The sequence below is a fragment of the Phalacrocorax aristotelis genome, chromosome W, assembly GCF_949628215.1.
Source record: "Phalacrocorax aristotelis chromosome W, bGulAri2.1, whole genome shotgun sequence".
Classification (NCBI taxonomy): domain Eukaryota; kingdom Metazoa; phylum Chordata; class Aves; order Suliformes; family Phalacrocoracidae; genus Phalacrocorax; species Phalacrocorax aristotelis.
The window spans coordinates 26046863-26067239 of NC_134310.1; the positions used below are offsets into that span (position 1 = coordinate 26046863).

Here is a 20377-nt window from a genome sequence, read left to right on the forward strand (position 1 = left end):
CGCCCAACCGATGGGGGGGAGCTGGTTTTTCCGCCACGGATCCCAGCCTCCGCCCCGCCGCCTTCACATGGGGAAGGCTCCGGTTTCCCCCCCCTTGCCCTAGTATAGCCTCAGCTGCAATCCAGCCTGGCTTGGATGGGATCAGACGTCGTCTGCACCTACCGGATCTGGCCCCCCCCACCGCTCCCCCACCGCCCAGCCGAGCCGTTCCCATCCCACCCGCGCGGCGGGGAGGCTCGCCTGGGCTCGGGAGCTGCGGATGGTGATGTGGATACATTGGAACGTGCGCGGGAGCCGCCCTGCCTCTGCCTTCGCGCATCTCCCTGCTGCTACTGCCACCAAAGGCCCCTCAAGCCCAGCATGGCCACTCAGACCCCAGCTACCTCTCAGGCAGTCGCCCTTCCCGGCCAGAGCTGGTCCAGCTGGGGCTTGGCAGCCCAGTGGCACCAAAATAGCCCTGGCAAAGGCATCGTTCGTGACACAATCCCAGCTGGGCCCTTGGTGGAGCCTCCCGCCAGCCAGGGAGGGTGACTTTGTGCCCTCCTCAGCTCCTCGACCCTGCTCAGGGACTTCTCCCGCTCCCCTGGCTCACCTCGGTCCCCGCTCAGGGACAGGCTGGGAAGTCCTAAGAGGGAGCTCTCTGGATTAGCGGGAAGCGGCACCAGCAGCGCCACCACATGTGAGGCCTCACCCTGCCCACAGCAAAGTGGGGACCTTTCCGGCTGCCAGGGCGCTGAAATAACCCCGGGGCTAAGCACCAGCCACTGGTCCTGTGCGTGTGTCCCTTGGGAGCCGCTGCCAAGGAGCCAGCAGTGCTTCCAGAGCTGGAACAGTTATCCCCAGTGCCTGGATCTGCAGCAGGTTGGGGAGTTGGGTTGGGATGCTCCCAGGGGAAGATGTGCAAATTTTATGACTTGGTGATGCTTTTGCAAACCACTGGCTCGTCTCTTGGCCCCTGGCAGTCGTGCCGGTGCTCCCTGAGCCCCCCACCCTGGAACCCATCGGCTGGCAGCGAGGTGAGATGGGAGCTGGCCTCAAAGGCAGCCAGAACAGTGGGAACCAGGCATCCCACCAGGGTCTGGCCAGAGACCCTTTCCCCGCTTTTGGGCCCCAGTGGACCCATGGGGCCTGGGAGAAGGTCTCCTACTGGACCCTGGCTCCCACTGCTTCGCTCAGATGCATTCTTGGATACTGGTTTCAGTGCAGCGGCAGCGCACCCGCGCTGCCTGACAGAGCCGGTGGCCAGGCACGAACCCATGTGTGTGCTGTAGTCAGCAGTGCCCGGTGCTGGGGGTATCAGGGAGCAGCCCGGCCAAGTTGGCCTGGCACAGAGCTCTGTACCTGCCAGCACCGTCAGCACCTGGGGGAACGGGCATGCTGCAGCGCTCGGGGGACGGAGATGGGCTGTAAGAGGCATTGCAGCCATGTGGCCTGGTCGCAGCGCACCTCCTGGGTACTGAGGGGGATCTTGCCTTTTTCCGACTGCCACCAATTGGCCCTGCAGGTCACCCGGCTGCCACCACTGGCTTGGGCATGTGGCTGTAGCAGGGAGCTGCCCTATGGGCACACCTCGCTGGGGCATCCTTTGGCAAACCTCCTTCCCAAAAGCGCCATGGCTTTTCAGCCAGCAAGGGGAGCGCCAGCGCTCACCCCCTCCACCAGTAGCTCTGGCAAACTGGTTTCCAGCCGGGAGCTCAGATCAGCTGCCAATGGATGGGAGCAGCAAGCCGGGCACGGCAGGGGGAGAGAGGGAAGGTTGCAACACACTTTCAATTCTCCATCTGCTGAGTATTGTTTGGGAAAAACAATGAGGCCGTTCTTTAAATGTAACCTTCGGGAGATGCTTGCTTTCCCTGCGAGGCACCCATCATGCCGTGCCCGCCTGCTCCAGCTAGCCCTGCCCTGCCGCTCGTGCCGCCGAGGACCCTGCTGCGTCTGCCTGATCTGATCTTACATCCTTGCCCAGGAAAAATCCTGTTTTAAGTGTGGTTTATGAAGCTGGATTGGAGGACTGGAATGGGCACACGGGGCGGCAGGTAGGATAAGGCCCGCTGCACGAGAGATGCCGTGGGGTGAGAGCTGAGCGGCCGGGTGGCTGGCGTTCGCACTTCACCACTCTCCACCGCATCACCTTGAACTTGGCTGGGGCCTCACACAGTAAATCAGCCACCCTCCTCCAGCGTGCCAAGGCACCCGCAAATAATTCACCTTCCCCAGCAGATCTGCCCCTGCCTGTGCTTCCCTCCCTGCCCATGGTTCCCTCCCTGCCTGTGTTTCCCTCCGTACCAGGGCAGGGAGGGAACCCGCCACGTGCCCAGTGCTGCAAGCGTGCGCGCGCTTTTGCAGCTCCCTGAACAAAGCCTAGCCGCTGGGGCCCAGCTCACTGCCCGGCTACCTTGAAGTGAGCAGGGAATAGCTCTCTTTGGTGCTTTTTTACTGCCCTGAGCCCAGGCGGGCTGGGGATGGATGCTGGGAGCCATAGCTTGAGCCTGCTTTGACGTGGCGGTTTTTCCCCTCTCGCAGGGGTGGCTGCAGCGTGGCCGGTGCGGTGGGATGTGGATGGGGCAGCGCTGGCATGGTGAGGCTCTGCAGGCAGAGGAGCCATGCCGAGGGCCAGCCAAGCCAGCCACACTCCCCTTGGCGAGGTGCAGCAAAGTGCGTGAAAGGGGGTCCCTCTGGAAGCCCTGGGCAGCCCCAGCGCAGTGAGCTCAGGAGCCCTGTGGGAAAACTGCCACGGTGGCAGCGAGAGATTTGTCCCAGCCCAGGGCTGTGCATGTGGGAAGGGCCTGGTGGCAGTTTGGCACCCAGAAGGAAAGGGGGAGACAGTGTCCCCTGCCTTTGGGGGTGATGGAGGAAGGCAGGGCTCCCCAGAGGCTGGCCAAGGATGGCCGCAGGGGACAGACAGCTTGCCCTGCCTGCTTGCCAGCTTTCTTTACCCAGTGCTGTATGCACTGGCCTCCCCTGTGCCTGGCCCCCCAGACACTTCCCTGCAGCCCCAGGGGTGCCCATCATCCCCCCCGCCATTGCTCCAAGCATGGCTGCACCTGTCCTGGGGACAACCCTGAATGGCACTGACGGGGCGTTGGTGGCGATGGGGAGCGTCCCCGGGTCCCTTGCTGGAGGGGAAGAAGGAGGGCTGGAGGGGAGGGCAAAACATCTCTCTGCGACGCTGGCTCACTGCCTGCTGCCCCCAGCCATGCTGTGGCTCTTCCTGCACAGGATGGCGGTGCCAGAACCAAGCACCACCGAAGGGGCTGAGTGCTCATGGGAGAGGGCTGGGGGGCTCCCATCTCCCCCAGTCCCTGCGCTCAGGCTAGCGGGTGCAGGCAGGGCCTTGGGGTGCAGGAGCGTGATCTGCTAATTGGGGATCTGCAGGGTGGGGATTTCTCCTGCAGCACCTTGGGGTGTGCCAGGCAGGTTGGGGCAGGGCAGCAAAGGCGATGGGGAGTGGCCAGGGCATCAAGGGGTGCTCAGCCCTGCCGCACTGGGTTGGCACCATGTGGCATCACCAGTGACATCCCCATAGCTCGGCTGGGGGCTGCTTGTGGGGCTGAGCCTGAGGGGGCACAGCCTCATGGGGGGCCAGGGATGCTCAGTGCCAAACCCTTGTGAGTTTTGGGTACCAAAGCATCTTTGGAGGCTTTGGATGCGCCAAATTGGCACAGGAAAGAGCCTGACCTCAGCCTCCCTCCCTGTCCTGGCCATCTGGGCACCCTGAGACAGTGTCACCCCCTCTGGGAGGGAACACAGACCTCCTGGGACGTGCGAGCTGCAGGGTGGGGATGCACAGGGTCCCCGCCAGCATCCCAGGGCCCGGCTTGCACCTGGGCGGGTGGCTGGGCTTGCCATCCATCACGTCGGCCCTGGGCAGACATCCTCCGCGGCCGCGCCGTGCTGTGCCAGCTTGGCCAGGACCCAACGCGCTGTGTTGGCTGCCAAGGCCCGGTGCTTCCCAAGTCCCGGAGAGGAGCTGGGAAAGGATCCCATGGCCCAGGTGCGGCAGTGCTCACGCGCTGGGGGACCCATGGGCCAGCCCCTGCCAGGGATTGATTTCTCAGTTAACTCGCCGCTGCTTTAAAAACGCATTAATCCTCCCTTCTCCGGCCAGCAGCCAGCTCTAATCAGCATTTTGGGCAAAATCCCCAAGTCTGAGATTTGGACTGCCCACTGCGGGCATCACCCTCCTGGCCACCGCCGCCGTGCCAGGAGGGGCTGTGGCACCCTTAAGGCAGCGCTGCCTGGCACAGGAATGCCAGGATCTAGCCCTCCAGGTGACCCCTCTTCCTCAGGAGTTTGTTAGAGTCTGTGGCCAGGTGGATTGTAAAAAAAAAAAAAATGGGGGTTTTATCTTGTTTTTTAAGAAGACTTTTGCTCTCCTTGCAAAGGGCCTCTGCATTCCCTTCGCGGAGAAACGGTATTTGACCGGCTGTTGTCCAAAAAAAACCCCCAACATGTTTCTGATCACGAAAAACCAAGAAATATTTTTGCTTTCAAAGGAAAAAAAAAAAAACAGAGAGAGAAATGTTGATTTTCCACCCAGACGTTTCCCCTTTTCCCGAACCAGCCTCAAAGCGAAAGGCACCACTGCTCCCTCCTCACCCAAGGACGTCGTCCCGGGGGTACAGTTGCACCACAGACACGGTGGATGCCACCCAGGACTCTTCTGGGCACCAGCGGCAAGGGCAATGGCAGTGCCAAGCGTGCACTTCACTCTCCACTTAGGCCCCGCTTTGCCAGCAGCTCCTGCCTCATGCCAGGCTCGGTGGGCTGCTGGGGGGATTGGCGAGCGCCCGTGACTTGCTGGCTTTCCCCAGGGAGCCACCCATCACGCTGTTCACTGCAAAGCTCCCCGCTGCCTTATGCCAGCCCGCCTCGCCCCAGTGCAACGGGCAACAGGGCTGCTTCGTCCCACGGTTGCTTGGCAGGAGCTGTGATGTGCCAGATCCTGAACCCCCTCCTGCCGTCCCCTGGCTCCTGGCTGGCGATTCGGGAAAGCGAGACAGCACAGGCTGTAATGTGACCCCTGCCGCGCTGCGCCGCAAAATCTCCTTTAGTAACCTGCGCGCCAGGACAGGCGAGCGGCGTGGCATGAATACCAATGAAGCAGCGCTGGCAAAAAGTGCAGAGTAAAGGGTTTTGATGGAAATGGCATTGCATGAGAAAGAGAGCGAGTGCGCGCCCGGAGCCTGCGCCTGCCCCCCAGCCAGTGCCGCGTGCATGGGCGCGCCAGAGCGCGTGCACGGGTGCGCACGTGCGGCCCCAGAGCTTGGGGGGCCACATGCAACAGTGCAGTGGGGTGCCGGGGCCGTGCCGCCCTGGCGAGCGTGAGGCCGTTGGGATGGGGGGGAGCAAGCAGAGGGGGTTGCGAAGTGCCGGTTGAGGGGGGCGCGTGGCCTGGGTGGGGGGCTGCCGCAGGCAGCACGTCCGCAGGGGCCGAGGTGCTCCCTGCGGCACAGCACGGCTCTGGCCGCGCTCTGGCTGCAGGGAACTGCTCCTCTCCCCCGGCAAAGCACACCACTGATCAAAGACACGGGTGGGGAGGGAGTGGGCCTGTGTGAGCAGCGCCCCTGGCCGTGCGCCACCCCACCTTCCCGCTCCGCTCCCCTGGGAGTTTGTTAAACAAATTTCTCTAATTGCACAAGCCAAGGAGTTTGTTGGAGAAAAAAGCTGGGGAAATTCCCCTCCTTTGGGCCACCCCTTCCCCACTTACCCTCAGGCAGCTGGCGGTATGCAAGCAGGTCTCTCCCTGCACCCCCCTTCCCAGCTCTGCTGGGGGTTGCGACCCGGATGCCCGTGGGGCACTGCTGCAGGGTGTCCTCAGGTCACCCGTACCTGCACCGGGGTGTCGCCCACTCAACCTCCTCAGAGCTGGATCACCTACAGGCCCAGCTCCTGTGGTCGGACCCTGTCACCTAAAGCTGTGACACCCAGCACTTGCTGGGTGCCATCTGCACTTGCTGGCTGGCGTTCTCCATCACTTGGCTGAGCCCCCCTGGAAGTGACCTTTGCGAGCTGCCCGTGGGCAGCCCCTGACACTGAATCCTGTTGGATTAGCGAGCGTATGGGATAAAAGCCTTGGCTTGGCCGTGCCTCTTCACTGGGTGGGGGCTGTGGCAGCAGCCCTGCCAAGAAGGGAGGATGCGCGGCCGGGTGTCTGCCCCGGCTCCCGCTGAGGTCATGGCTATAGATAGCCCGGGAGGGCGCAGGGCCGAGGGCAGAATCCATGTGTGCCCTCTCCAGCTCCAACGGGAGCCCTGTGGGCACCTGCTGCCTTGGCAGGGAAGGCGCCGCCAGCTCCAGGGGTTGCTGGTGGCAAGCATGGTGCTGGGCCAGCCACCAGCTGTCGCCAGGGGACAAACTGGTGCCGCGGGGTGTGACTCTGCACCTGCAGGGACACACCGTGCCGCATGCCCCGCCCCACTGAGCATTGCCCCCTGCCACTGTCCCCTCTCCAACCTCTGCGATGAGCAGGGTCCCACAGCCTGAGGCTCAGTGGCCAACTCGGTGACTGTGGGGGCTTTCACTGTTGTTTTCCCACCAGGTTTCCTTCCTAAGCCTCTCTCAAGCAAAAGCTGTGCTGGGGCATCCCCACTGTCCCTGGGCGCAAAGCTGCTGGGTCAGGGTACATGGGGCTGGGGTTCACCCCCTCCAAGTGCCTGTTGCCAGTGTAGCTCAGCTCCCCCCAAAAGCAGGCGCATGGCTGGGGTGCCCTCACCAGCCCCATGGGGCCCTGGAGCGTCAGGGTGGCTGGGTAAGGCGTTGTTGATGAGGGCACTAAAAATAGAGTGGGACTGGGATCTTAATGGGACTTTGTGGGAAACCTGGAAACATTGTCTCATCCCCGTAAATGAGTCCAGATGCATTAGCAATGACTGCATCGCATCCTGAGGTACCGCCGGAGGGAACCGGGACGCACTGCCAGCCTCCTCGCCTTGTGGTGGTGAATTGGTTGGAGAGGGGAGTCGCCGGCAGCAGCGCTGGGGCTGAGCCACAGCCTCACCATGCCCCGTGTGGGGACGGGGACAAGAGCCGCCCAGCCAGGGCTCACCCGGCACGACCGTGGTGAGGACCCTCCCCACTCAACTGGGCCCCATCCCCAGGGTTTCTGTATCTGGCACCCATGGGTGCGAGCGTGCGCGGGCTGGTAACAGTGCCATGACCCGCAGACCTGGGGGCTTTCCAAAGCCCACCAGGGCTTGGGGTGGGCAAGGGGGTGCGGGGCTGAGGTGGCACATGGGAGGACCCCCCAGTCCCTGGGCCGGTGGTGCTGGCAACACTGCACCTCGCTGGCACTGCTGTGCACCCATTTGTGGCGTCAGGCTGGCAGGATCTGGCCTGATGTGGGGGTTTCCTTCTGCTCTGCCGTGGAGCTGGTGGCTGCGTATTGGCTCCCAGAGTGCCTGGCCCCACACAGGGACCTTGGACTCCCTCAGGGTATGGCTTGGGGCCAGCCCGGGCAAGTAGCCCGGAGCGGGTGGCTGGTGGACTCCACGTCACGAGGCAGGTTGGCACAGCCATCTCCGTGGTATGACAGTGTCACTTAGCGGTTAGTGGTTACAGCATTGGCCCAGGAGGCAAGGACAGTCCCGCCTCATGCCTCAGTTTACCTCCAGGTGGGGAACAGTACCCAGCATGAGAGAGGGGTGCTTGGCCCCTGCCCCAACCCGGGTGCTGACTCATCACACGGGGGACAAGATCACCGGCTGCAGACAACAGCCTCCACGTTGGGCACCGCTGGAGCCCAACGTCCCGAACAGAGTCCCTTTGTCTGGGCCCGCCCCCACTCCTGCTGCCTGGGAGGCATCCAAAAGCCTCCCGAAATAGGACCCATCCGGGCTCGGCCTTTGAACCTCCCCAGGAAGGTTCTGCTGAGCTGCCGAAAGTGGGTGAAGCCCCCTGCCCTGTTAAAGTAGTCCCGTCCTTCAGTGCTCAGGGTGCAGGATCCAGCCACGCTCAGGGCAGTGCTGATGCTGTGGGGATGCTCTCGTCTCCCTTTCCTCTCCGGGAGGGCCTGTCACTGTCTCAGTTTCCCCAGCCCTAGGTGGAGGGTCCTGGCAGGGTATTCCCAGTCGCCGGGGAGTGTGTGAGATGCCAGAGTGGAGGCTGAACCACCGTCATGTCCATGGCATGGCAGAGGTGATCGCGCTGCAGGGGAGCCGTGAACTTTTCACCACCAGACTCCAGGGGCGGCTGATCCTCCCACAAGGTCGCCAGCTCCTCAGCAAAAGGCCGGTGCTATTTTTAACTGGTGACTTGCTCCAACCTGCCAGGGATTGGATTTGCAGCAGAGTGAGCACTGCAAGGCCATCCTGGCGCTTCCCGTCACAGGGTGCAGAGACACACCCGGTGCCATCTCCCCCCAGCAATGGTCACCCCTGGGAGGGAGTTGGGGACACCTCTCTGCACGCCCACACCTTTAATGGTGCATGACAGAGGGGAGGAATTAGTCCCCCTCAGAAAGGCCAGGACAGAGTAAGCAGGTCTAAAAACATGTTGGGAGGGAAATAAAACCTCCGGTGTCAGGGGCTAAAGCTGGTCTCAGAGCCCTGGGCTTGGCCCAGGGGGCCTTGGGGGACCCTGTCTGGTCCTGCCTTCCTCGGTGCTGGGGCGGGATGCTGAGTCAGGGCTGCTTGCTGTCCCTAGGGCAAATGCGGTGCTACTGGCTCTGGGGTGTCTTGTGCCTCAGTTTCCCTCTGTGTTCCTGGGGGCGCAAGTTGCCACCATCCCTGCTTCGCATCCCAGCAGCTCCCACGCTGGGACCCTGGGGTCCAGGGTGGGCAAAGCATTGGGTCTCGGGCACAGCTCCAGCCCTGCTGCCCCTGTAGCTGCAGTCCGTGCCATGTGCCAGGAGTGGGGCTTGGGGGAGCGGGCCACCCCCAGGGCCCCGCGCTGACACGGGGCCAGGCGGAAGAGCTGGCAGTGCCGGGGCCCGTTGGCAAAGCTTTTTTCTTTTTCCAGTTCCATAAAACATTTCCCTTCCTTGGAGCTCCAGAGTGAGTTTCAGCTGGGAAGCCACGTGGCCCTGGTGCTGCCGGCCACAGGATGCTTCCCGGGATGGGGGGATGTCTGCTTAGCCATGGGCCAGGTCCCTTCTGTGCTCCCCCTGTGCTGTTCGCAAGGCTTTTCCCAGACCCCAGCACCGCCATCACATCCTGCCTCTCCTGCGGCCTGGCCTGGCGGGTGCCATGCCTCAGTTTCCCCATCTTTCGGAAAGGCAGCACCACACCCTGGGGGCAGGTGGGGTCACCCCAGGGAAGTGACTGAGCAGCCATCTCCTGCGCCCTGAGGGGGAGAGGTAGAGACAGCACCTGGGGAATCTGAGTGAGTCTGCAGGAAGGCGGCAGGCGGCCCCGGGCGCTCACACCACCAGGTCTCCCTCCCCAGCGTCGTCCTGGCTCCTGCGCCTGCCAGAGCTGGCTGTGCCCCTGCTGGGTGCCATCCCAGGGGCACCCTCACCTCTTCCCCACATACTGGACATGCCGCGCCCCATTTTGGGGTGTCATTAGTAAAGCTGGGGACCAGCAACACCAATTGCTGCTGGAGATGAGGGTGCATGTGAGCAGACCAGACACGGGGTGATGGGCATAGGGTTGGGGAGCATACTGTGCCACCGGAGAAGCCCCCATTGGCTTCAGCCCACCTGGGCCACCCCCAGCCGCCGTCTGCTGGCAGCACTGCCTCCCTGGGGGAGGGCTGTGCCGGCTGGCGTGGGCCCAGGCAGCGCTGGCACCTGAGCCTGGGGCTGCAAAGAGAACTGCTTTTCTTCCTGCTGTTTTCCAAAGCAACTGGCAGGTTCCCTGCCTGCCGTGGCCTCCCGTGACCCACGGCAGCAGCCTCGACGCACTCCCCACACCCCTGCTTGCAGCCGCACCACCTGCGAGGGCAAGCGCCAGCATCGCCTCCCGCCCCAGCACGTAGTCACAGGCAGCCGGGGACCAGCTCAGTACGGGGTGCTCCCTGCACCCATGATGCGGCAGGGACCTCCCTGCTCCAGATGGCTCAAAGGACTCAGCAAGGCGTTTCTGGGCAGCACTGGGTGCGGGGAGCCCAGGGCAGCTCGGCAGAAGGTCCACAGCCACTGTGGTCCCCGGTGTGTGGTGGGCACCAGGTGCTTTATTAGCCCATCTGCCACCTCCCGGTCTGATTTGTAGTGTGGCTGAGCATGGAGGCTGTAAATGAAAGCGTGGGAGCTCCTCCTGGCCTTGCATCCATACTGGCTGACCCTCCCAACAGGGTGGCCGCATCCAGAGCATGCTGTGGGTACGGTCCAGCCTATACGCAGCCTTGAGCTGTGCACAGATGTTGGCTGGAGGATGGTGTCAACTCTGGGGGAAAAAAGAGCCCCAGGGTCTGGGGAGAGGAGCTGCGGAGAGGTTGCACCACGTCCTGCCTTCACCTCTGCCTGCGCCGGCAGTGCCAGCCGGGCTGCCCCAGGCACCGGGGCTCCGTGCCCTGGCGCGGGCTGCAAGAGGGGTTTTGCAAGCATGGGGCTGGGTCATCCCCACCCCAGCTCAGCTGCTGCTGCTGGGAGCTGGTGGGGAGCGTGGCCATGATGGCCGCTTCTACCCCACAGGCAGCTCCAGCACGGAGCCAGCGGCCGGGCACGCACAGGCGAGGCCAGCACAGCTCATACCATCCCTGGCTGCTTTTCGTTGGAGCTTCAGCCACCGTGCTCCCGCCTTGCTGCCCCCACACTGCATGCCTCAGTTTCCCCCCTACCAGCAGAGCCATGCCGCTCAGCAGTGCCGGGGAAGCCTCGTTAGGACTTGCCGAGCAGGCCAGGAAGCCTGGCCGCGCCGTGCTGGCGAGCAGCAAAAAGTCTGAATAAGCTCTTGTTAATAAATACTTTATGATGAATCCAAATAGATTTCCTCCTCTGGAGCAATTATTGTAAAATGGGCTCTAATATGGTGCAGGGCTGGCCCTGGGAAGGGCTGGGTGCTTTTCAGGGCCTAAGTGCCTCCTTCCATCCCCTCTAATGAGCACTTCCCAATCATTTGCATCTGTCTTGGCAACAGGTCTCATTACCAGGTTAACTTATTACCAAGAGCCGCTTCAGCAAACAGTTAAGAAGCGGCTACCGGAGGCTTTGCTGGGGCCACATGAGAGCATTTCGTCCGAGCCGAGGGTGCCCGTGGGCTCTGTTGAGGGGAAACTGGGGCTGGGATGAAGAGCAAGTCCCTGCCGTGCCCTTTTTGGGTACCGGGATTTAGGGATTTTCAGGATTACTGGAACCTCTCCAGCTGCATCCCCGCTCCAGCTGCTGCGCCAAGGCTTCCCTTAGGGGCATGGCGCCCAGTGCTGAACTTGCCAGCCCCTGCCCAGGCTCGCGTGGCCGCGGGGAGCGGGACCTGGCAGGAGCAGCGGCCACGGGAGCCGGCAACAATTTGAAGGTGTGTGGCTGGTGGGGGGGGCTGAGCATCCTTTCATAAAATAAACCCTGTGTGGTCTCTGCAGGGCTGGGATGCCGTAAGGTCGCACTGCATTGCTCCCTGCCCATGGTGGGGATGGCATCGCACTCCTCCCTGGGGCCGGGGCCACGCTGGTAGGGAGCAAAACCCACTGCTGAGGTGACTGAACCCTCCCGTCCCCCTTTTCCTACACCTAACCCCCCACCCCCATGAAAACTGCTCGGGAATTTCCTGAGGAAATGGTTTTTTTTCACTGGAAAATTCAGGCTGTTTCGCCAAGCCTGACCTGTTTGGGCAAGGCACTCGAGCAGAGGATGCTCAGAGGCTTGGCCAGCCTGTGCCACAGTGCCCAGCCACGGTGCCGGTGCCCACCGCTGTGTCCCTGTGTGGCACAGAGCATCGCCCACCATCCCCAGCGTGGAAGGCACCCACTGTGGACGAGCAGCTGGGGTGCAGAGCCCCAGCACCAGCCAAGCCAGTGAGGATAGGCAGGAGCACGGGGAGAGGCAGCGCCCCAGCTGTGTCCCCACCTCCCTGGCTCCCTGGTGCAGCTAAAACCCAGGCTGCCAGAGGAGTTAATCCTAGCACAGAGTGCCCAGCCCCACACAGAGCATCACTCCTTCCACTCGCCGCTCCACGGCAGGGCTGACACCAGGATGGTGGGCTTGGCCCCTGCCTCAGTTTCCCCTTGCGGCATCTGGCACAGAAAGTCAGTGCTCCACCAGTCCCTGGAAGGGGGGTGCAGGGGAGCCCTGTGCTGGGGCTGGCAGCACCCTGGCACAGGCATGCTCCTCCCAGGGTCGTGGGGCTTTACAAGCCCGGGCTGGATGGGGCCCAAGCACAGGCGCTGCTGCCAGATTCCCATCCGGAAATGCCCCAGGAGCAGCCTTGTCTCAGGTATTGCAGCATGTCTCCGCTTCCCAGCCCTGCAAAGGAAAACCAGCAGGAGAAATGCTTAACCAGCCCTTTGCCAGTGCTCCATGCTGCTGGCTGGGGCGGGGGGCCAGCGGGGGTCAGGCTTAGACAGACAGAAAGCACATCCCGGCCTTTACTTTCCAGAGTGGAGCTGGACATGAAGCTGGCTGGTGACAGCCGGGGCAGCGTGCCTGGCCGAGGGGCTCACTGGCTGCACAGTGCCAGTGGCGTGGCAGGGATACAGGGCACAGGGACGGTCCCCAAGTCGTCTCGCTTGTCCCCTTGCACCCAGCTGCAGCAGTCCCACCTGTCTGCTGACCTCACCTGGCCCCGCTAAATCGGCTTAACTCTGCACCGCATCTCGGCGCAGGATAAGCCAGGCGGGAGGGAAAGTTGGCGAGGGGCTGATCGGCTTTTGGTGCAGCTCCCGTCCTGCTGTAATCCGGCGGGGGCAGGGCCCATGATGGCTTTGAGGGCACCAAGGGCCATAGGGGGATCTGCACACAGCAGCTTTTTGAGGGGTCCCAGACGTGAGTCCAAGTGGGATATGAACATCCTCGGCACTGTGGTGAGGCGGGAAGCAAAGCGGGTGTCTTCTTGGAGCCCCACAGAAACGGGCTGACTCTTGCCACCCTGTGGCAGGGCACCGAGCATCCCCTGACCCTCATAGTGAGGGTGAGCAGCGCCCAAGGGTGCTGCCTCCCGCAACAGGGATGAGCTGGTTCTTGCCCGAGATGCCCGCGGCACTGCCCAGGGTGGCACTGCCTGGCAAAAGGGCAGGGATGGGGACAATGGCATGGTGCCCCCCTCCAGCCCTGCAGCCAGCCCTGCCACCAGCTGCCTGGGGAGGGTGTTGGGGCTGGGGGATGGCAGCAATTTGTAGGGCTCGTCTGAATAACCGGCCACCAAGGAAGATCAGCCGCCCACCACCCCAGCCAAGTATTGTTTTTGGAACTCGCTGCTGCTTTTTTCGGCTCCTGTCTTACTTTTCTTTGACCTTCTTCCCTGATTTAAGACACATGCCCAGCCCTTGCCCAGCTGCACTGAATTAGCGGCTGCTGCCGGGGAGGGAACCAGACCCTGCGGCCGCACAGGGCTGCAGCCGCCCTGGGAGCAGCTGCCGGGGACGGGTCCACCAGGCAGGGACGGGTTCCCCTGGCAGGATGAGTCCCCCAGGCAAGGATGGGTCCCCAGGGTCATGATGGACCCCCCCGGCAATGTTGGGTCGACACATGTGCAATGGGTTCCCCAGCAAGGGTGGAGCCCCCTGTCCTTTGTGGGTTATGGGGGGATACCTGTGGGGTCACAGCTCTGGTGGAACTGGGTCTCAAGTGGGGGCTGTCTGCTCCTGGGGACAGCGGGGTCTGTGCTGGGGTGATGGGTCTGTGCAGGCGAATAATGGGGTCTGTGCTTGGAGGGGCTTTTGGGGGGATAGTGGGGCTGTGCTGGTGGTTGGTGCTGACAGTTATTGGCATTGGTGCTGGGTTCAGGGGACACCAGGGGCTGTGCTGGGCACCTGTGCTGGCGGTTAGCAGTTTGTGCTGGGGGAGCAAGTTTGGGGTCTCGCAGGGGCCGTGCAGGGACTTCTTTGGGGGTTAATGGTTTTTTTTGCTGGATGTGGGGCCGAGTGGGAGCTAGTGGGCCCATATGGGGTCAGTCCCTGCTGGGAGCCTGCTTCAGGGGACACTGTTCCCTCCAAGCAGGGTCACTTTGGGACAGGGCTGTGTCCACGGGGGAATGACGTCGCGGCCCTGGGATGTGTGGGGCACTCTGTAGCCACTCACCCCATCCCACTGCCAGGGCTCCATCCTCCCCAGCTCCTGCTTGCAGCTACCTCACGGGTCTCTCCTCGGAGCAGCGCCTGCCTTTGGCACCCTCCCCGCTGGGGGGTGACCCAAACCCGGGCATGACCCCACAAACCGGGGCGTGGCAAGATGTTGGCAGCTGCCACCAGCCACCCCCCACCCAGCCCTGGCAGCCTCTGGCAGGACTCAAGCGCCAAGCTGGGCTCCTTCCTCCTCCACATCATCACCCGTAATGAGGGACCCTGGTGGCCAAATCCTGCCCTCAGGGATCAGCTTGCTGCTGCCCTGGCCACGCATGGGGATGCTTGGCCCTCTCCTTGCCATTTTCTAAGCTGTGCTGATCCCTGCCGGCAGGGCTCCTGACACCTCTCCATCCCCCGGCGGGCTGTGGGCCCCCCCAGCCAGGAAGCACTGATTTTCCAAACTGGGGAAAAAAAAAAAATGGGATGCGGGAAGGAGGGGCCGGGGAGAGGGATGCATTTTCCTTGTTTTCTTTTGGGGCCAGACTCATCCAGCAGTGCTCGCCAAATGGAAAAAGGCAGTCAGAGCACGCCTTGTGCGCTGGGCCAGGCGCCAGCTGCTGGGCTGGCCGCAACTGGGGCAAACTAGGGGAGTTCCCACTGCTCCGGAGGGAGCAGAGAGGTCCAAGGCACCCGCAGCCCATGCGGGAGCACCCAGAATGCTGCGGGTGTGGGGGACCGGTCCCTTGGGTGCTGCAGTCTGGCAGTGCCTGGCACCGGCATGGTGGCTCTGGCGGGCGCAGAGAAGATCCCGGCATGCGTGGGTGGGAAGGGGAGAGGGTCTGGGCGCTGCTGAGGCGGCGTGCCTTGCGCAAGTGCTTGCCCCTCCATGGCACTGCCAGCTCCGGCATGCTCCAGCCGCCCCCAGCAGGTTACTGGCCCGGGAGCATCTCAACCAGTGGTATTTATGGGGGGCTGCTGGGATGGGGGGAATCCCACTGCATGGGGAGGGGTCCCCCATCCCTGCAGGCACACGCCTTTGCCCCAGCTCTTCCTCCTGGTTGTGTGGGGACGCAGCCCAGCAGGGATGTCCCTGGCGGGTCCCAGCAGGCTCCTCAGCCGTCCTGGGATGGGTCTGGGGGGGCTCGTCTGGGAGTGACCACCTGTCCCTCTGCTCCTGCAGGATGAGTTCCACCCCTTCATCGAGGCGCTGCTCCCCCACGTCCGGGCCTTCGCCTACACTTGGTTCAACCTGCAGGCCCGCAAGCGCAAGTACTTCAAGAAGCACGAAAAGAGGATGACAAAAGATGAGGAGAGGGCGGTGAAGGACGAGCTGCTGAGCGAGAAGCCAGAGGTGAAGCAGAAATGGGCCTCACGCCTCCTGGCCAAGCTGCGCAAGGACATCCGGCCTGAGTGCCGTGAGGACTTTGTGCTCTCCATCACGGGCAAGAAGCCCTCGTGCTGCGTCCTCTCCAACCCCGACCAGAAGGGGAAGATGCGCCGCATTGACTGCCTGCGGCAGGCGGACAAGGTGTGGCGGCTGGACCTGGTCATGGTCATCCTTTTCAAAGGGATCCCGCTGGAGAGCACCGACGGTGAGCGCCTGGTCAAGTCGGGCCAGTGCACCAACCCCATCCTCTGCGTCCAGCCCCACCACATCAGCGTCTCCGTCAAGGAGCTCGACCTCTACCTGGCCTACTTCGTCCGCGAGAGAGGTGGGTGCTCGCCTGCCTGCGGGGCAGAGGCAGGATGCGTCCCCACCGCAGCCAGCTCCCTGGGGGGGTGTTGTTCCAGATTTCCCATCCCCCCGAGGTCTGTCCCATCCCTAGCTCTGGCCTGGGGACACCGCTTGGGGAATAATTTCCTGTTGCAGACCTGGCAAAGAGGAGCCCAGTGCTCCCCTCTCTCCAAACTGCTGCCTGAGTGGGTGCCCTGCACTGTGCCCACACGGCCCCTCTCCTCGAGCTGGGATGGATCCTGGCACGTTCCAGGGAGGGGAGGAGGCAAGTGGTCCCTGAGGATGCTCCTGGCTCTGGGCATCTGCAGAAGGGAGTCTCGGGGGTTGACCCCACTCCCCACGCCTGCCGGACACGGCTGCCCGTGCTGGCAGCCTGGTGAGCAGCCGGTCGGTGGCATGGGCTGGGACAGGGCAGGGGCAGCTGGAGCTCGGAGAGTTCCAGCAGCACCAGTTTGATGTGGGCCGCAGCCCCGGCCCCTCACCCAGCAGGTGACCAGGGCGGGGACAGGAGTGGCCAAGGCCAGCTGGGGAGGGAGCAGCAAGAGTGCCAGCAGGGGCAGCTCCCAGCAGCTCCTGCTGTTCACCAAGGGGATGCTGCTCCCCTGCCCCTCACCTGCCAGGGGTCCCGCATACCTGCTGGGAGAACTGGGCTGGTTTCACTGCAGCAAGGTGGGGGGGTCAGACCCGCTTCCAAAGCTTTGATGATCGAAAGGGTGAAACTGAGGCACAGTGGGCAGGGTAGATGGCAGTTTCCAGGTTCAGAGGATTAGGTTGCTAAGCCATCATCCTCGCCGCCAACTCACACCACCTCCCCCTGTGCTGGGAAGGAGAAGCTCATAGTAGCTCAGGTCAGACCTTATTTTATCTGGGCATGTTTGCTGTCCCCAGCTGGTAACGTGCTGGCACAGGCACCCTCCTGCCAGCTGGGGTCCCCCACAGACCGTGACATCCCCCAGCACCCCTGGGCAGGTGAGGAGCCCCGAGAGATTCTGCATGATCCCCGCAGGTGAGGGCAGGGCTCACTTTCACAGGGATGATGCAGAGTCAGGGGAGTCTGTGACATGCAGCCCTGAGGGGCGGTCAAGGGGCTCACACCCCCCACCCCACGGCCAGGCCAGGCTGCCCAGGTGTGCAGGGACCAGGACATTGGTCCCCTCCTGGCAGCAACCCCCTGCACAGACCTGCAGACGCGGCGACGCACCCCAGATGTGGCCCCCGGCCCTGTGAGCCCATCAACACCACAGTGGCGGGAGCGTGGGGTCAGTGCCTCCTTACCTGGCACCAGCTGGGGAGTAGGGATGAACGGTGCCACCTTGGAGGGCACTGCGGCGCCAGCAGCCCCAACAAAGGGGGTGCCAGCGTCATAAATCATGGTGGGCATGGGCAGCCGGAGATGGCTCTGCCCCTGCCTGACCAGCGGTGGGATACAATGAATGTCACTGGGGAGGCTGAGGCACAGTGGGCTTGTGACCCCCGCTGCGCCCCAGGCAGCCACATGGCCACGTGGGGGCACCACCAAGCCCTGTGGCTTTTCGGACAAGCAGGGCACAGCCTCTGGCAGTGGATAGCAGGGGCCAGATCCTGCCCCAGGTCCCACATGGGAGCCTAGGCAGGTGGGGGGTGTACGCATGTGTGCGGTCGCACACGCATGTGCAGCCAGGACCTGCCTGCCCAGCCGCGTCTCCCAACACACACGCATGCGCCTTGCCAGCGCCATACACCCGTGCCCACGCACGTGGCTCACCCACTCAGAGGGGCCCAGTGGAGCCCAGTGCCGCCACTTCTCAGCGGTGCACTGGGAACGGCGGGTGCTGTGCCGGGGATGGGGGCGCCCTGGGTAGGGGCGGGGGTGCCCTGTGCAGGATGGGGCAGTGGCTGCTGGGCAGGGTAGGGTGTCGTCATGTACAGGGCTGAGACATGGCCATGCTGGGCTTAACTGGCGTGCTGCATGCCATGCTGGAGGCACCCCATACTGGCTGGGATAGGAGTGCTGCATGCTGTGCCGGACTAGGGGCACCCTGCACCGGTTTGGCTGGAGGTGTGGTGTCACACTGGGCTGGGGGGTACCCTGTACTGGGCTGAACTGGGAGCCCCCCCAAGCTGGACTGGGAGCCCTACAGTGGCCGTGCTGACAGCAGGGACCGGGAAGCCAACAGCAGCTGTGATGGGGTCCTCTTTGCCCCTCAGTGTGCTGCATTGGGGTGCCCGTGCTGGCGGATTCCTGGGCCACGCTGCAGCCGGCAAGTGTCCCTGGGGAGGTGGCTGCCCCTTTGCCACCCCCCACCCCCCCAGGCGACCTTGACCCCGGTGTCTGGGTCCCCAGCAGCCGCAGTCACCTGACCGTCTAATTGGGAACACAGCGGCTGTAAATACTCTCTGATAAGGCCTGGCAGGCTCTCACTTTCCCTGTTAAGGTCGCTCTGTGCCCCGGTTAAGGGGGACTGGGACTGGCGGCAGCACCAGCTGTGCTGGGTGGGACCTCCTGGGGTGCTGCTGGGTGCTGCGGTGGGAGGGGTGCTTGGTCCACAGCGGGCGCTTTTTGTGGGGCTGTGGCTAGCAAGAGGTTATGTGGCCTGCCACATCCCTGGGGAAACTGAGACACAGAGGGAGGTCAGGGCAGGCACCGCACCAAGGGAACCCTGTGCTGTATGGCCAGGCCAGGACGCAGCACTGCTCAGGGCACGCTGGGCATCCCCACGACCTCAAAGGCTCGCTGCCCTACTCCCTGCCCAGCACGCTGCCTGCTCGCTGCCGATCGCTTTCCCCCTTTGCACATCTCACCCTGCAGCCAGCCGCCCCGTGGCATCCTCGACCTGCAAGGGGCTGGAGGGGGTGGGTGGGAAGAGGCTGGGGGGGATCTTGCCCATGCATGGCCCCCCCCCAGCCAGGCAGCGCCGACTCCCTGCAGCCCCCGCGGCCCCCCATTATCAGGCCGGAGCACGTGGGCTCTTGGCTCTCCTGCCTACGCCCGGTCCGTTTTGCTGGTGTCAGCACAATTTCCCAGCCGCAGCTCTGGCAACGCCAGGGAGGGGAGGCAGCGGAGGAGCCCCCAGCCCTGCTCTCCCCACCCGGGGACAGGGGTAGCCGGGGGGACTGAATTCCTGAGTCGTGTCCCCCCCGGACTGATGCCAAGGGGCAGCTCTGCCTCTCAGCTCTCTCTTGCCCACCATCCCATGGCCTGGAAGACCCGCCCGGATTCCCATTCCCCCAGGTGCACATGGGGAAACTGAGACTTGAGCAATGCCGGGCTGGCCCGTGGGGGACTGCCATGTGGTGCAGGGGACACCAGACACGTGGATCCGCTCCCCAGCTCTCAGCAGCACAGCACTGGCCCCCCCAGGCACCCTGCCCCACACCAGTGGCCCCCAGCACCCCTGTGGGCAGGGTGGGCTGCCAGCTCAGTGCAGGGCTGGGTGCTGCATGTGAGCAGGGCTGGGTGCTGGATGAGTGCAGGGCTGGTTGGGGGACCTGGGTGCTGGATGTGAGCAGGGCTGGGTGCAGGGCTGGGCTGTGCACACCGCAGTGGGGGAGGGGATGGCGCTGCAGCCCAGAGCTGGGTGTGCAGAGATGGGGGGGCTGGGGGGGGGAGCTCGGAGGTCGCTGGTGAAAGTCAAAAGCATTGCAGTAAAATGGTAATCAATCTCCCCAGTCGATGATGCCAGGACCTTCGAAGCATTACAGAGAGATCCCTCCCAGCAGCTCCCAACGGCAGCAGCCAGTTTGGAGGGAGCTGTATCCCCCTCCCTGCACCCTCACTTCAGTGTTCCCCACCTCCATGGGTCCCCCTTCACTGCACCCTCACCCTTATGCCTCTGTCCCTGCATCCCCACCCCTATGCACCCATCCCTGCATCCTGCATCCCTGAGCGTCCATCCCAGCACCTCATGTCCCTGGCTCCCCATCCTGGCGCCCCCATCCCTGGATCCCATCCCAGGAGCTAGGGGGAGGCACGCTGGGATCAGTGCTGATCCCTTGCACACTCTGGGGTGCTCTGAGACTGGCAGGGGTATGCTTAGCAAGGCAGTGGGGGCAAGGCTTTGCCCTGCAATGAACTTCCTCTGGCAGTGCCCCTCCCAGGGCCACAGTGGGTGGGAGCAGATGGGTGCCCAGGGCAAGCAGGCAGCAGGCCCCGGGGTGGCATCCTGCTCCCAGCACCCTCAGCACACTGCTGCATGCAGCTGGCCATGCCACCGCCAGCAGACAGGACCCAGCAGGGGGCAGGGACCTCCACGCCGTGCCAGCATCTGCGTCTCCCACCGCCTGGCAGCCCCTTATCTCCCCTCACCAGCCTCGCCCCTGGCTGCAGCATGAGGCAGATGGCACCAATCTGCCAGGGAGCCCGTGCCAGGGCTCTCGTCCCGAGTGCGCCTGCTGGCCGTGCCAGGCCAGCCGTGCCAAACGTCTGCGCGGTCCCTCCAGATGGCGGAGCAGCATTTCCCCGGGCAGTGCCGCTCCACCAGCCCCCACACAAATATTTATGGGCAGGGTCATGGGGAGATTGATGGGGTGTACAATATTCAGGCTCTGCCATTTGCAGAGCTGGGCAGC

General features: G+C 63.6%; 1 protein-coding gene across 1 annotated transcript in view; it reads left to right on the forward strand.

Moving 5' to 3' along the window:
- NFIC (nuclear factor I C) overlaps positions 1-20377 on the forward strand; it is a 37300-nt gene that overhangs the window by 1692 nt on the left and 15231 nt on the right. Inside the window, 1 exon segment of the mRNA XM_075077523.1 lies at positions 15275-15806. Coding sequence (XP_074933624.1) covers positions 15275-15806 — 532 coding nt within the window.